A 12,950-nucleotide genomic window follows, 5' to 3' on the forward strand; every position below is an offset into this window, starting at 1 on the left:
TATAAAGGGGGCAGCTCAGAGGTGGGTTCCTACCAGTTCGCACCTGTTTGGTAGAACCGGTTCGTCAAATCTACCGAACCGGTTAGAAGAGGTTCCACCAGTGGACCCGGAAAGCAGGCCACACCTACAGAAGAGGTTCCAAGGTGTTTTGAAACCCACCACTGACAGACAGACAGACAGACTCACACAGAGAGAGAAAGAGAAAGAAAGGAAAAAATAAATAAAGAAAAAAAAAGAAAAAAAGAAAGAAAAAGTGAGAGAGATGAAAGAAAAAAAGGAAAAAGGGACAGAGAGACAAAAGGAAGGAGAGAGAGAGAGAGAGAGAAAGAAAAGCCACTCCCACCAGGTGACATGGCCGGCAAGCCACTCCCACAAAGGAGGCCACACCCACAGAGTAGGTTCGAAAATTTTTTGAAACCCACCACTGGGGCAGCTGTGCCAACAGTAAAACTGTAAGGTTTCAGATTAAGTTCAGAAGCCTTCAGAGTGCAGGAGTGCAAAGAAGCATATATTTACCATTCATTTAAAAGCCCAAGAATGCCTGCATTGTCATCCCAGAAATTCTCTTCCAAAGTGATTCACAACCATCTCACAGTCCTACCAAACAACAATATATTGTGTTGCTTTTCTAAGTGATGTATCCATGTATGGCACGTTTGAGCTTAGAAACTAAGCAGGATCTTGTCAGATAAGCATTTGTTCAGATAAGGTTGAACACCTTCGGAGAAGATTTAAACTGTAGACTAAGCAAAGAAGAAGAGGCAGAGGAAGTAGCGATGGCAAACTACCGCCATGCTTGTCAAGAAAAAATTGTGGAGGCAATGGGATTGGATTCTATAGTTTCTGTATGGGATATAGAAACAAAAAAATGTGTTGCCAAAGACTGGGTGTATTCAGTAACTATAAACTGCTGACGTCATATTAATAAAACAGCCCAGGGCACATATCCTAGAGAGAGAGAAAGCTAAATTAAGTTCCCTGACAATGGGCTCTAGCACAGGCCCAAAAGTTTGGAAGAATAAACTTTTGGTCCTGAATAATATTGGATCCTGTGCAATGATACTTTAGAGGTGAAATGCCAGAGATGAGAAGCAGCAGGGTAATTCAGGAAGTGCCATGCGTTTATCTGTCCTATATCTCCAAAAGAAGACACTGTTCTACAATCATGGGCATTGGTGTGTGTGTGTGTGTGTCTGTCTGTCTGTCTGTCTGTGTATCTCAAAAACTGCAAGTCAGCAGAGACAGCATCACAACTGAACTCCTGCCCCTTTTGTATGTAAATGTCAACACATGTGTTTATGACATAGGACTTCAGTTATGCCATATGCACCAGGCTGTAGATTTTGATGCCAAGAGGTCTTTGGGTTGTCCCTGTGCTTGATTGCTTTCTTGCAGACATTTCATTACCAAACCAGGTAACATCATCAATGCTAGTCAAGCGTTCTTTGTTGATTTTTGACACCCCTTCCCTCCTGCAGACATCGCTGTGCTGGATGAGAAACAATATATAACAGTAAGATAAGTAAATGTAATAATGATCACCGTGTTGTCGGTATCCAAGCAAAGAACCCTGTACTCTTTTTGTAAATGTTAAAAAGAAGTGACAGGGACAGAACTGTTTGTTTCTTCTTTAATTCCCTCTGTTTTGTCTGGTGAATCTCAGCTGCTTGTTCTCCTTAACCTCTGCCCTAACTCTTTTCATGGTCTTGAACAACCACCCGAAGTGATCTTTCTCTCCAGGCAGGAATAAATGATAGGTGTTAGAAAGACCTGAGTTTCTTCTTTGGCTATGCCAAAGGAAGCCAGTAGGCGAAACGAATATTCTTCTCCTTTCTGCACTTGTGCGGTTCAGATTATAACTCCAATGAGAAATTAGTTGTCAACCTGGGGTTCACATCATAGCTGTTTGCTTTGTGTTTGCCTGGTAGGATGAAATATATGTATGCCACATCAAAATCTTATCTCCAGATTTCATGTGTAGAAGGAATAGGTTATCAAACTGGCATTTTAGCTGAAGGACAAAGCTGGCTCTGTGCAGCTGAAAGAAATGTTCAAAATATAAAAGGAATGAAAGGAAGGCATTTCTTTCCCCAAAAGCTGACACATGAACTTGAAGTTCAGAAGTGTAATAACAAGGTGGTTAGCTAAAGGACAGCCTTAAAGTGTTTTAAGTAAGTGACAGGAGAATTATGTGCATTTGTGATTAATACAACATGGAATAAGGAACTGAAACCAACTCTTGTGATAAATAAATGCTCTCTGAATGTGGTTAAGGGCATGATCCAACAAGGTAAAAGTAAATCAGAACCAAATTAGTTGCTGAATACTGGAAATTCATTTGAAATTATAGATCACCTCCATCCCAGGGATGAAATTCGGACAGGTTCTGGAGAATTGGTAGCGGAAATTTTGAGTAGTTCAGAGAACCGGCAAATACCACCTCTGGCTGGCTCCAGAGTGGGGAGGGAATGGGGATTTTGCAATATCCTTCCCCCGGGAATGGGGTGGGAATGCAGATTTTGCAGTATCCTTCCCCTGCCACGCCCACCAAGCCACTCCCACAGAACTGGTAGTAAAAAAAATGAATTTCACCACTGCTCCATCCCCAATTTTCTTGAAGGCTGCAGTCAGTGACAAAATTATTCTTAACCTTTGTCCCAGCCATGTTTCAAGTTTTATATCCAAAAAGCTTGAATTATAAATGAAAAGGTGTGGAGCAGATGTGGCCAACACCTGTAGTCCATGGGCTGCATTCAGCCGTAGACAGTTAGATAATAAAAATATAAAAAATAAAGGAAGTTTCTTGTTTTTGTACATTAATTATATTATGTATTTTATATGCAGCCCAAGATAATTTCTCTTCACTCAAAAGTGGCCGAGGCAAGCCAAAGGTTTGAATGCACCTTACATAGAGATTCAATCAAGTCTAAAAGACCAGCCCTTTAATTTGAATGGCAAAAAAAGGAGGCAGATCTCTTTTGTCACACACTCTCTCACACTCTCACTCTCCCCACCTCCTCCCATGAACCCAGAAATTCAACTATTGTATATTGCATCCCAGGGGTGACCCATTGGCCAGATCCGGCCCACAATATGGTCGGATCCGGCCCACGGGGCCATACTGGTGCGAAGAGGAAAGATCAGGCCAGCATGGCTTCGGCCCAGTCTGCCCAATGCAAAGAGGAAATATGCCAGCTGTTTGGGGAGTGACATCAAGCTGGCCACGCCCACCCAGTCAGCTTCGCCTGGGTGGTCCCCCGAGGTCAACCACATCCCTGATGTAGCCTTCAACGAAATTGAGTTTGACACCCTTGTTCTGTGCCAATGTTTCCCAATCTTAGCAAAGTTCAGATGTTTGGACTTTCACACGGAGAACTCTGAGAATTGAAGTCCACACATATTAAAATTATCAAGGTTGAGAATCCCAATATTATGCTATGGAATCCCTGTTGGTTTCTGAGGTCGGTTGCTTGCTTGCTTACAGATACTATATTACCTGATTAGGTAACATTATCAGTGTAATGATGATGTTGCAATTATGTTTTTACCTACTTGGGGAATTAAATGTATTTAGTATTTAGTATTTATTATACTTGTATGCCACCCTATTCACGGGGGGACTCAGGGCGGCGAACAAACACATAGGGAAGGGGGCAATACAAAAAACAACAACGAGACAAACAGGATACAAAGACAAATTAAAAACTACACAACAATCAACAATTCGAGTGGGGCTGGGAACTCATCAGCCCCAGGCCTGCCGGAACAGCCAGGTCTTGACGGCTTTGCAGAAAGCCTGAAGGGTGGTGAGGGTCCGGATCTCCATGGGGAGATCGTTCCAGAGGGCTGGAGCAGCCACAGAAAAGGCCCTCCCCTGGGGGGGTCGACAGTCAACATTGGCTAGCTGATGGTATCCGGAGGAGGCCTAATCTGTGGGATCTGATTGGTCGAAGGGAGGTAATTGGCAGGAGGCGGTCTCTCAAGTACCCAGGTCCGATACCATGTAGGGCTTTAAAAGTAACGACTAACACCTTGAAGCACGTCCGGAGTCCAATAGGCAGCCAGTGCAGCTTGCGGAGGATAGGTGTAACATGGGTGTACCGAGGTGCACCCACAATCGCTCGCGTGGCTGCATTCTGGACAAGCTGTAGTCTCCAAATGCTCTTCAAGGGCTGCCCCAAACAAACAAATAACTTCAGAAACCAACAAGAGCCAAGGTGGCGCAGTGGTTAAATGCAGCACTGCAGGCTACTGCTAGATCAGCAGGTCAGCGGTTCAAATCTCACCGGCTCAGGGTTGACTCAGCCTTCCATCCTTCCGAGGTGGGTAAAATGAGGACCCAGATTGTTGGGGGCAATATGCTGACTCTCTGTAAACCGCTTAGAGAGGCCTGAAAGGCCTATGAAGCGGTATATAAGTCTACTGCTATTGCTATTAAAAAAAAAAAAACAAGAATCATCCGTTCAACCTAATGCTGTATGTGTGAATCGGTCTCGGTGGTGGGCTCCTACTGGTTTGGCCCGGTTCGGCCAAACTGGTAGTGGTTTGGCGGCCTGGGTCGCTGAACCAGCAGCAATACAGGTCTGCTAGGCCCCCAAACTGGTTCTCCCAGCAGCCCCATAGGTGCCACTATCTTGCTTATTGCTTCTGAGTGCTACAGCAATTTTTATTGAACTGTTCATGCACAAGGACGTGCCACAGTCACAAGCAAACTGGGAGTAGTGACTGGTGGAACCCATCCCTGGTCTGTCTGTCTGTCTGTCTGTCTATAGCAATCATCTTGATATCATGCTATCCAAATGAATCCTGCTCATATTTCTTACACATGGAATCTCAATGGCAGATTGTGGGCCAATCAATTTTTTAGCCTGGGAAATCAACCTGCAAGAATTACTCTAAAACAATTAAACAAAGATGCAAAAATGTTGTTTCTTTTAATTGAAATGATGCATTTCAGTTGAAGAGAATACGTCTTTGGGCAAAGTTTAACAAGGGCTGTGTATTTGCAGTTTGCAATATTTTGTGCATCAAATAACTAGAAAGAATAAGCATGCACCAATCTAAATGAATTATAACCTAGGGAAGGGAGCAGTTTGGTGATGCTGCAGTTCCCTTCTATGTTTGATCTCAAACCTCTTAGTTCAGGGATCAGAGACTGGGCTGTGGCATGCCAGAAACTGGGCCACGCAAATAAGCAAAGGTGATTTGCAGGAGGCAGGTAGCACGTGAAACCATGCCCTCTCTGGTCCGCGGAAAAACCTCTCTCCACGGAAGCAGTCTCTGGTGCCCAAAATGTTGGAGGCCACTATCCTACTTTATACTTCAGTGAATAAGGTTCTCTTGCTGGGTATATTGAATAAATGCTAAATGCGAGCGATATTGGGTGTACCTAGATACACCCATGTTACACCCATCCTCCGCGAGCTGCACTGGCTCCCCATTGGTCTCCGGACATGCTTCAAGGTGCTAGTCATTACTTTTAAAGCCCTACATGGTTTAGGACCTGGCTACCTGAGAGACCGCCTCCTGCCACTTACCTCCCAACGACCAACAAGATCGCACAGGTTGGGCCTCCTCCAAGTGCCGTCGACCGGACAATGCCAGCTGGTGACCCCCCCAGGGAGGGCCTTCTCTGTAGCTGTGCCGGCCCTGTGGAACAATCTACCCATAGAAATCCGGACCCTTACCACTCTCCCGGCCGTCCGCAAAGCCACCAAGACCTGGCTGTTCTGGCAGGCCTGGGGCTGTTGATTAATATCCAGCCCCACTTAGACGGAATGCATGATGTGGAATTTTAATAATTGTATTTTTTATTTAATTTTTAAATGTTTTTTTTTTACCCTGCCTGTAAGCCGCCCAGAGTCCCAAGGGGCGGCATACAAATCTTATTAAACTAAACTAAACTAAACTTTGTTTTCTGTCTTTAATATATATTGCTTTGATGTGGCCGTTTCTGGGGGGGGGAGGGTATGTTAAGTTATTGATGATAGTTGATTATATTTTAAGCAGGTAAAGTCATCCCAGGCCAGTGTAGCGCATGGCAATTAAAGATTTGATGTTGTATCTTCTCAAAATTGTATTTCACTTACAGATGTGCCTTCCCTGTTTTCTGTTTCAGGCACAATTTTGGTAGACAGCATGTTGATCAAAGGAACAGCAGCAGGACCTGATCCCACTATTGAACTCACATTAAAGGATAACACAGACTACTGGGTCATTTTAGATCCTATCAACCAGAGGCTTTATCTTAACAGCACTGGACGAGTCCTGGACAGAGATGTAAGTTGGCTTCACTCATGAACTTGATTCTTCTTTTATATTAAACTTCTAGTTCAGGGATTTATTTATTTTTTTAAGTGAGTAGTGAAAATGGGACATTTGCACATTTCTTCTCGTAAGCTTTTTTTTTTTTTTTTTACTCTGAAAGAAATTCCATTGAGCTCTTCTAAATATGTGAAATTGTAGCCATAGTAGGTGTCCCAAGTGGTGGATGTATGGAAGCATTCTATCAAGCAGATTTATATTTTTTGGTCATATTGAAATTGGTATGTTTTTTTTTATCAAACAGCATAAATGACTTGAGTCATGCAATGGACTAGACCTTAAACTTTCATCACAAATGACAGTGTCAGAACTCATTTCAAGTCACATATAAGCAAACTTGTGGACTTAATGACTAAATATACTATGATTTGAATTATTTGATTTCCTACTTGCATTTGTGACTATAAATGCAAGTAGTAAGTATATTGTGAGTTCTGTGTAGCTGTAATAATATCATTCATGTCATAAATTCATCAAATACAAAGCAAGATCAATTTTACTAAGGGGGAAGAAAAATATGTGTATATTATGTCCACTGTCTATTCAAGCTTATTATTTTTAGATAATTTTCATTTCATTAGGTAGTCAGGATTCATCCTGAAAGAAATTGTAGAGCTCTGGACCTTGAATCTATTGTACAGCAAATAAAGACTTTACCAAGAATACAAGGTTAACCAACATTACATTTTTGTTTGTAGGATACAAGGAAACTCATTTAGAAATTGAGTTGAAATGTAAAAACATAAATCTTCCCATAAGCTTGAAAGCAAGCATTATTTATATTAAACAATTTTAATAGCATCCAACTCATTAGCTATTAACATTCTGAACATTTAATAAAATTTAATAAAATTAGCAGTAGTCATGGAGTTAAGAGGGACGCGGTGGTTTAATGGCTAAGTTGCTGAGATTGTTGATCAGAAAGGCCGGCATTTTGGCGGTTCGAATCCCTACTGCCGCATAACGGAGTGAGCTCCCGTGACTTGTCCCAGCTTCTGCCAACCTAGCAGTTCGAAAGCATGTAAAAATGCAAATAGAAAAATAGGGGCCACCTTTGGTGGGAAGGTAACAACATTCCATGCGCTTTCAGTGCTTAGTCATGCCGGCTACATACCATGGAGACGTCTTCAGTCAGCGCTGGCTCTTCGGCTTTGAAACGGAGATGAGCACTGCCCCCTAGAGTCAGGAATGACTAGCACATAAATGTGAGGGGAACCTTTACCTAGTGGAGTTAAGAAGGTTATGGTACATATTAAGAAGGGTGGGAAGACTCAAACAACATAACAGAAAAATAAGAATGGATGTTGCTGTATCCCAGAAGCTGAAAGAAAAAAAAACAGCTGTTGATTTCTCATTTGCCTTACAAATGAAATAATAATTTTGTTTTTGTTTACCATACCTTGATTGCTATTTGGTTGAGCTGCTGATGGCCAAATAAATTTGCTTGGATGAGGGTAATCTTGCCACAGATGGCTAATTAGCTGTACCTCTTGTAAGAGATATGTTTGCAAATCATAAACTCATAGTGTGCACAGAATAAATTGTACTGAAGGTGATTCTGTGAAATGTTTGTAAAAATTGCTTGTAGTGCAAATGTTCACTTCTTCAGCCTCATCAGTGTCTTTTACTCACGCTTTTTTATGAGTTTCCATGGGAAATGTTCACATACATGCCTGGTACGCATGCTGCACTATTGCAATGACATCTCTTCAGCTGTTTCTGGACTTTACAAAACATAATTAGTCGGTACTAGTGTAATACAAATCCTTGAGTTATGACAATTTGTTCAGCAACTAGATAAGTTTAAGTTTAAGTTTAATAAATTTATATGCCGCCCAATCCCAAAGGACTCCAGGCGGCTTACATAAAAGACAATTTAAGAAGTACTAAAAAGTTTAAAAAGTAGAAGACAAAGCAGGTTAAAACACAACACACACTCAACCGTAGTGGGGCTGGACCTCATTCAAGAGGTCAACAGCCCCAGGCCTGCCGGAAAAGCCAGGTCTTAATAGACTTAATAGACTGAAGGCCGCGAGAGTGGGAAGGGTCCGGATCTCTGGGGGTAGATCGTTCCGTAGGGCCGGAGCAGCTACAGAGAAGACCCTCCCCCGAGGAGCCGCCAAACAACATTGTCTAGTTGACGGCACCCAGAGAACGCCCATCCTGTGAGATCTTATCAGACACTGGGAGGTATGTGGCAGCAGACGGTCCCATAGGTATCCAGGCCCTAAGCCATGTACAAGTTACATTAGTCATGAATGAATGTATTTATGTCCAGTCCCAGGAGTTAATAGCCATTGCAGTCATGTGATCAAATTGTGAGGACTTGGAAAGTTCCCTACACTTACAACCACAGGGGCACTTCGAATCTCCCTACCACTATAATGGTATGTGGGAAAGACATTTGGAGGCTGGATAAAGAGACAGTGACCAATGATAAGAGAGAATATAGTCCATGACAGTGAGCAGAGCAGGAGGCTCAAAAGAGATACTCTCTAGTTTCTATACCTGTAAAAGAGAAGGGAAAATGTACTTTCCATCTTGCAACAAGTCTATCGGTGGAACGTTACAATAAAGTATAATTACTCATTTGATTGTATTTCCTATCTGGTTTGTCCTGCAATTGTGACATACACTTAACCCCTACATTTCTGCCCTTTTGGCTTCCTGTACCCCAGGGCCCCTGCCACCCTACACTTTGCCATCCTCAGCTGACTTCACTGTCCTCTTGCTTCCATTCCTGACAAGGCACGTTTGGCCTGGCCCCTTGCCATGCTGTTGTCGATCACATGAGCTTTCCCCCCCACCCCCCACCCTTGGTCAGCATCTGCCTTGTGAAGGACCAGGCCATTTACCTATCTCATATTGGAAGACAAGTAAAAACAGAGGCTCTGTTTTCTTTGGCAGAGGCAGTGGTGGGTTTCAAAAATTGTTCGAACCTACTCTGTGGGTGTGGCCTCTTTTGTGGGAGTGGCTTGCCGCCCATGTGACCATATGGGAGTGGCTTGCCACCCATGTGACCGGATATGAAGATGCCGACGACACTTGTGAGAACCACCTTAAATTACCTCACACACAGCACTGGCATGCATAAGAATATGAATAAGAATGTTTTTTAAAAGGCATCTTTGGTTTGCGTTAAAACAACTTCAACACACACAATGTTCTGATTGCACCACAAACGCAGTAGTCATCCTTACCTTTCACAGAGGCACTGAGTTTTATAAATATGAGCATGATAGTGTAGAATAATCATATCCAAGGACCAGTGGTGGGTTTCAACAAATTTTGGAAGCTCTTCTGTAGGTGTGGCCTGCTTCCCGGGTCCACTGGTGGGAGCTCTTCTAACCGGTTCGGTAGATTTGATGAACCGGTTCTACCGAATAGGTGCGAACTGGTAGGAACCCACCTCTGGGCAGAGGGATGCAGGAGGCTGCCGGCTGAAAACGGGGCCTGGGGGGGGGGGCATGCGCAGCTCTGTTTTTACTGGCAGAGGGCTGCAGGAGGACATTGCAGCTAAAATGGGGCCCATTTTCACTGGCAGAAGGCTAACAAAGCAAAACAAAAGGAGAAATGTTTCCCCTTTTCCATTTGAGCATACAAGAAGGGACAGGAAAGGAGAAAGGAAAGAAAAAGGCAAAGAAAAAGAAGGTCTTTCTAAAGTTGTCCTGCATGCAGGAAAATGTAGAAAAACCTTATATGAAACCCAGTATGCCCGTATGATATGGGTCCGATAGAATCAACAGCTCCATGTTCTTCTCTTTTGCCAGTTCTACAAGGACGTTTGACACAGTCATGTGCTCTTCCTTCATTTAAATTTCTGGTACACTCTGATAATTTTGTCTTAACAGATAAGCAATTGAGATAAGTTTATTTCTCTAAAGACAGCAAAATTTTGCTAGATTATGTATAAGCGTCACCCATAAATAGTTGCCAATAGTTCCTGTTGTTAGGGAATAACAACAGTGTATGATTCTTTTTTTTTTTTTAAATTGAATGTACATTTATTGATTAATGAGCAAAATAAAGTTTCTCCCTGTTCTGTCAGGCCAGGCCAAGAACTCACATTACAGAGCATTACAGGGTGAAGGTCAGCTGGGGTGGCACAGTGCAGGGCAGCAGGAGGCTCAGAATTCAGGGCAACAAAGGTACCTAGACTGAAGTCTTTTGCTGTGGTGCTGGTCTGGTCTGGACCAGGTTTGGGTTGCTAGGGCTGCTGAGGTACTGAAGCTCAGGGGCACCCAGACCCTTGGCATACAAAGAATTCCTTCAGTGGCAGCATAGGGTTCACCGACAAATGCGCGCTCGACAAAAGCGCGCTGACGAAACTGAGGCGAGAAAACTGTGAGGTCAAAATCGTGCCGACGAATGAGCGCAGAAGTGCGCCCACAACAGCGCGCTGACAAAAGCGTGCCTTCAACAAACAACTAATAACAACCTAATAACCCTAACCCTAAACCGAACCCTGAACCTAACCCTCACCTTAACTTAAATCATGCTTTTGTGGGCACGGTTTTGTCGGCGCGTTGTTGTGGGCGCGTTTACGACGTTGCGGTTTTCTCACCGCAGTTTTGTCGGCGCGCTTTTGTCGTATGTGCATTTGTCAGGTCACGGCAGCATAGCAAGCCGCTCCAGAACAAGGAAGGAGACAGAGATGGGATTGAATATAAAGTTTGGGAGAAACATGTAGTTACTTCTGAGTAGTTATTTATTTATTGTTTGCCTATAGACAGAACTCTTGTCAGACTAAAGCAACTGTCTGAATAACTACTAGATCAGGGCTGTTAAACCTGTGGGCCAGATGTGTCAGGTTTAGCGAAGAGGGAAAAAGTCACAATACGTCACGTGTCGACCAGGGGAGGGCTTCAAAAATTGCAACAACAGGTTGGCTATCCAGTTGCTGGGTGAGTGTGGTCATGGTGGGCATAGCCTAGTCAGCCTCCTGCACCACAGAGGTGGGGGGGAATTTTTTGCCTTCCCTAGGCTCCGGAGGCTTTCCCTGAGCCTCTGGGAGGGCGAAAACTGCTTCCCCCAGGCTCTGGAGGCCCATTTCTGGGCTTCTAAAACCTCCTGTAGGCCTGTTTTCCCCTCTCCCTGAACCTTGCACTTACCTGGCATGATGAACTGGTCCCGTGGCGACTCCTGGGAGTGGCATGGTGGGAGGGAAGGGATGGCCGGGGCCAGCCAGGGGTGGTATTTGGGGGTTCTCTGAACTGGGCAGAATCCTAGCTAGAGGATCACCTGAACACGTGCAAACCTCCAGCAGCCCACCTGGTGATGACAAGAAAGAGCAGAGGTGGCGCAGTGGTTAGGGTGCAGTACTGCAGGCCACTTCAGCTGACTGCTATCTGCAGTTCGGCAGTTCAAATCTCACCGGCTCAAGGTTGACTCAGCCTTCCATCCTTCCGAGGTGGGTGAAATGAGGACCCTGACTGTGGGAGCGATATGCTGACTCTGTAAACCGCTTAGAGAGGGCTGAAAGCCCTATGAAGCGGTATATAAGTCTAACTGCTATTGCTATTGCTATTGCTAAGAGTTTGACACCCCTGTACTAGATGTATTTTATGAACTGCTGGTGGAGGAGGCTTCTTTTTGCTCTTCCTACATACCAGGAAATTCCACGCTCCACTGTCTCTTTGCTTTCTGGGAACGAGTCCATCATTCCTGCAACTCTAGATTATATTTCACCCCAGAACCCTTATATAAACTCTGAGCAGGTGTTTTGCAACCTCAAGGCAGTGATGAGAATAACCAAATTTCCATTGATTCAAAAAGGACAGGAAGAAAAAAAAGCCTGAAATTTACACTCTGGGGCGGACAATTTTTTGTTCCTGGATAGGAAGAATTTTCTGGATGCAGAATTGTAGATGACTCAATTCTTATTGGCAAGAAAGCAACTGCTTTGGTCTTGTCATGTCTTTGAATTCCTGCTGTAAGCCAGTTTCACAATGTGATAAAGTATCTGTCTAATTGAGATTTTATTATGTGCCTGGCAAAGAAACACTCTGATGACAATACCCATATGTTTTCAGATCGTGTTTCTTCCCTTTCTGCCAACTTCACAAACAGTGTTATCTTCTCCCTGTGTAATACTGTGGTGATACTTCAACTCATAAATGCTTGTTCTTTTGTTTTTTGGCTGAAAAAAAAATCCCTCTAAGACATTTCAAAATACTTTTTTTAAAGAAACTAGTATTTTATTACACTTAGGGAATGAACAGATATATTCAAGAGTTTCTCCATCTGACAGCGTAATCTGTACAATTCTATTCTCTCCAGAAAAGCAGCCACGTTGTATACTTGTATACCATAACCGAAAGAACTACTAAGTAATTCAAAAGAGTTTTTGCCCTCTGGCCACGCCTGCAGCTTCTGTCTGCTGTTCAATCATTTCCCTTATTTCATTATCTTTCTTAGAGCTTAGGTGCCCCGGGACATATATTGTATTTTTCAGTGATCTGATGAAGCCCTGAAGCATCTAGGTTTTGAAACAAAGCTCCATCCCGCTGATTTTTTAAAAAAATAATAATCTATTTTTAAAAGAACTTTATTGAATGTTTTTAGAAGACAAGCTTTTAAAATCTTCACTATTCATCTTTATTTCAAGATCAAACCTTCACATATCA

The 12,950-nt window shown here is 43.3% G+C and overlaps 1 protein-coding gene across 1 annotated transcript in view; it reads left to right on the forward strand.

The window, feature by feature from the left end:
• The window catches only part of PCDH15 (protocadherin related 15), a 532,120-nt gene that overhangs the window by 156,552 nt on the left and 362,618 nt on the right, over positions 1–12,950 (forward strand). The window contains exon 4 of the mRNA XM_032231542.1: positions 6,119–6,279. Within this exon, the coding sequence (XP_032087433.1) occupies positions 6,119–6,279 (161 nt within the window). The remainder of the gene's footprint in view (positions 1–6,118; positions 6,280–12,950) is intronic.

Source organism: Thamnophis elegans, chromosome 15 (genome assembly GCF_009769535.1).
Source record: "Thamnophis elegans isolate rThaEle1 chromosome 15, rThaEle1.pri, whole genome shotgun sequence".
NCBI lineage: Eukaryota > Metazoa > Chordata > Lepidosauria > Squamata > Colubridae > Thamnophis > Thamnophis elegans.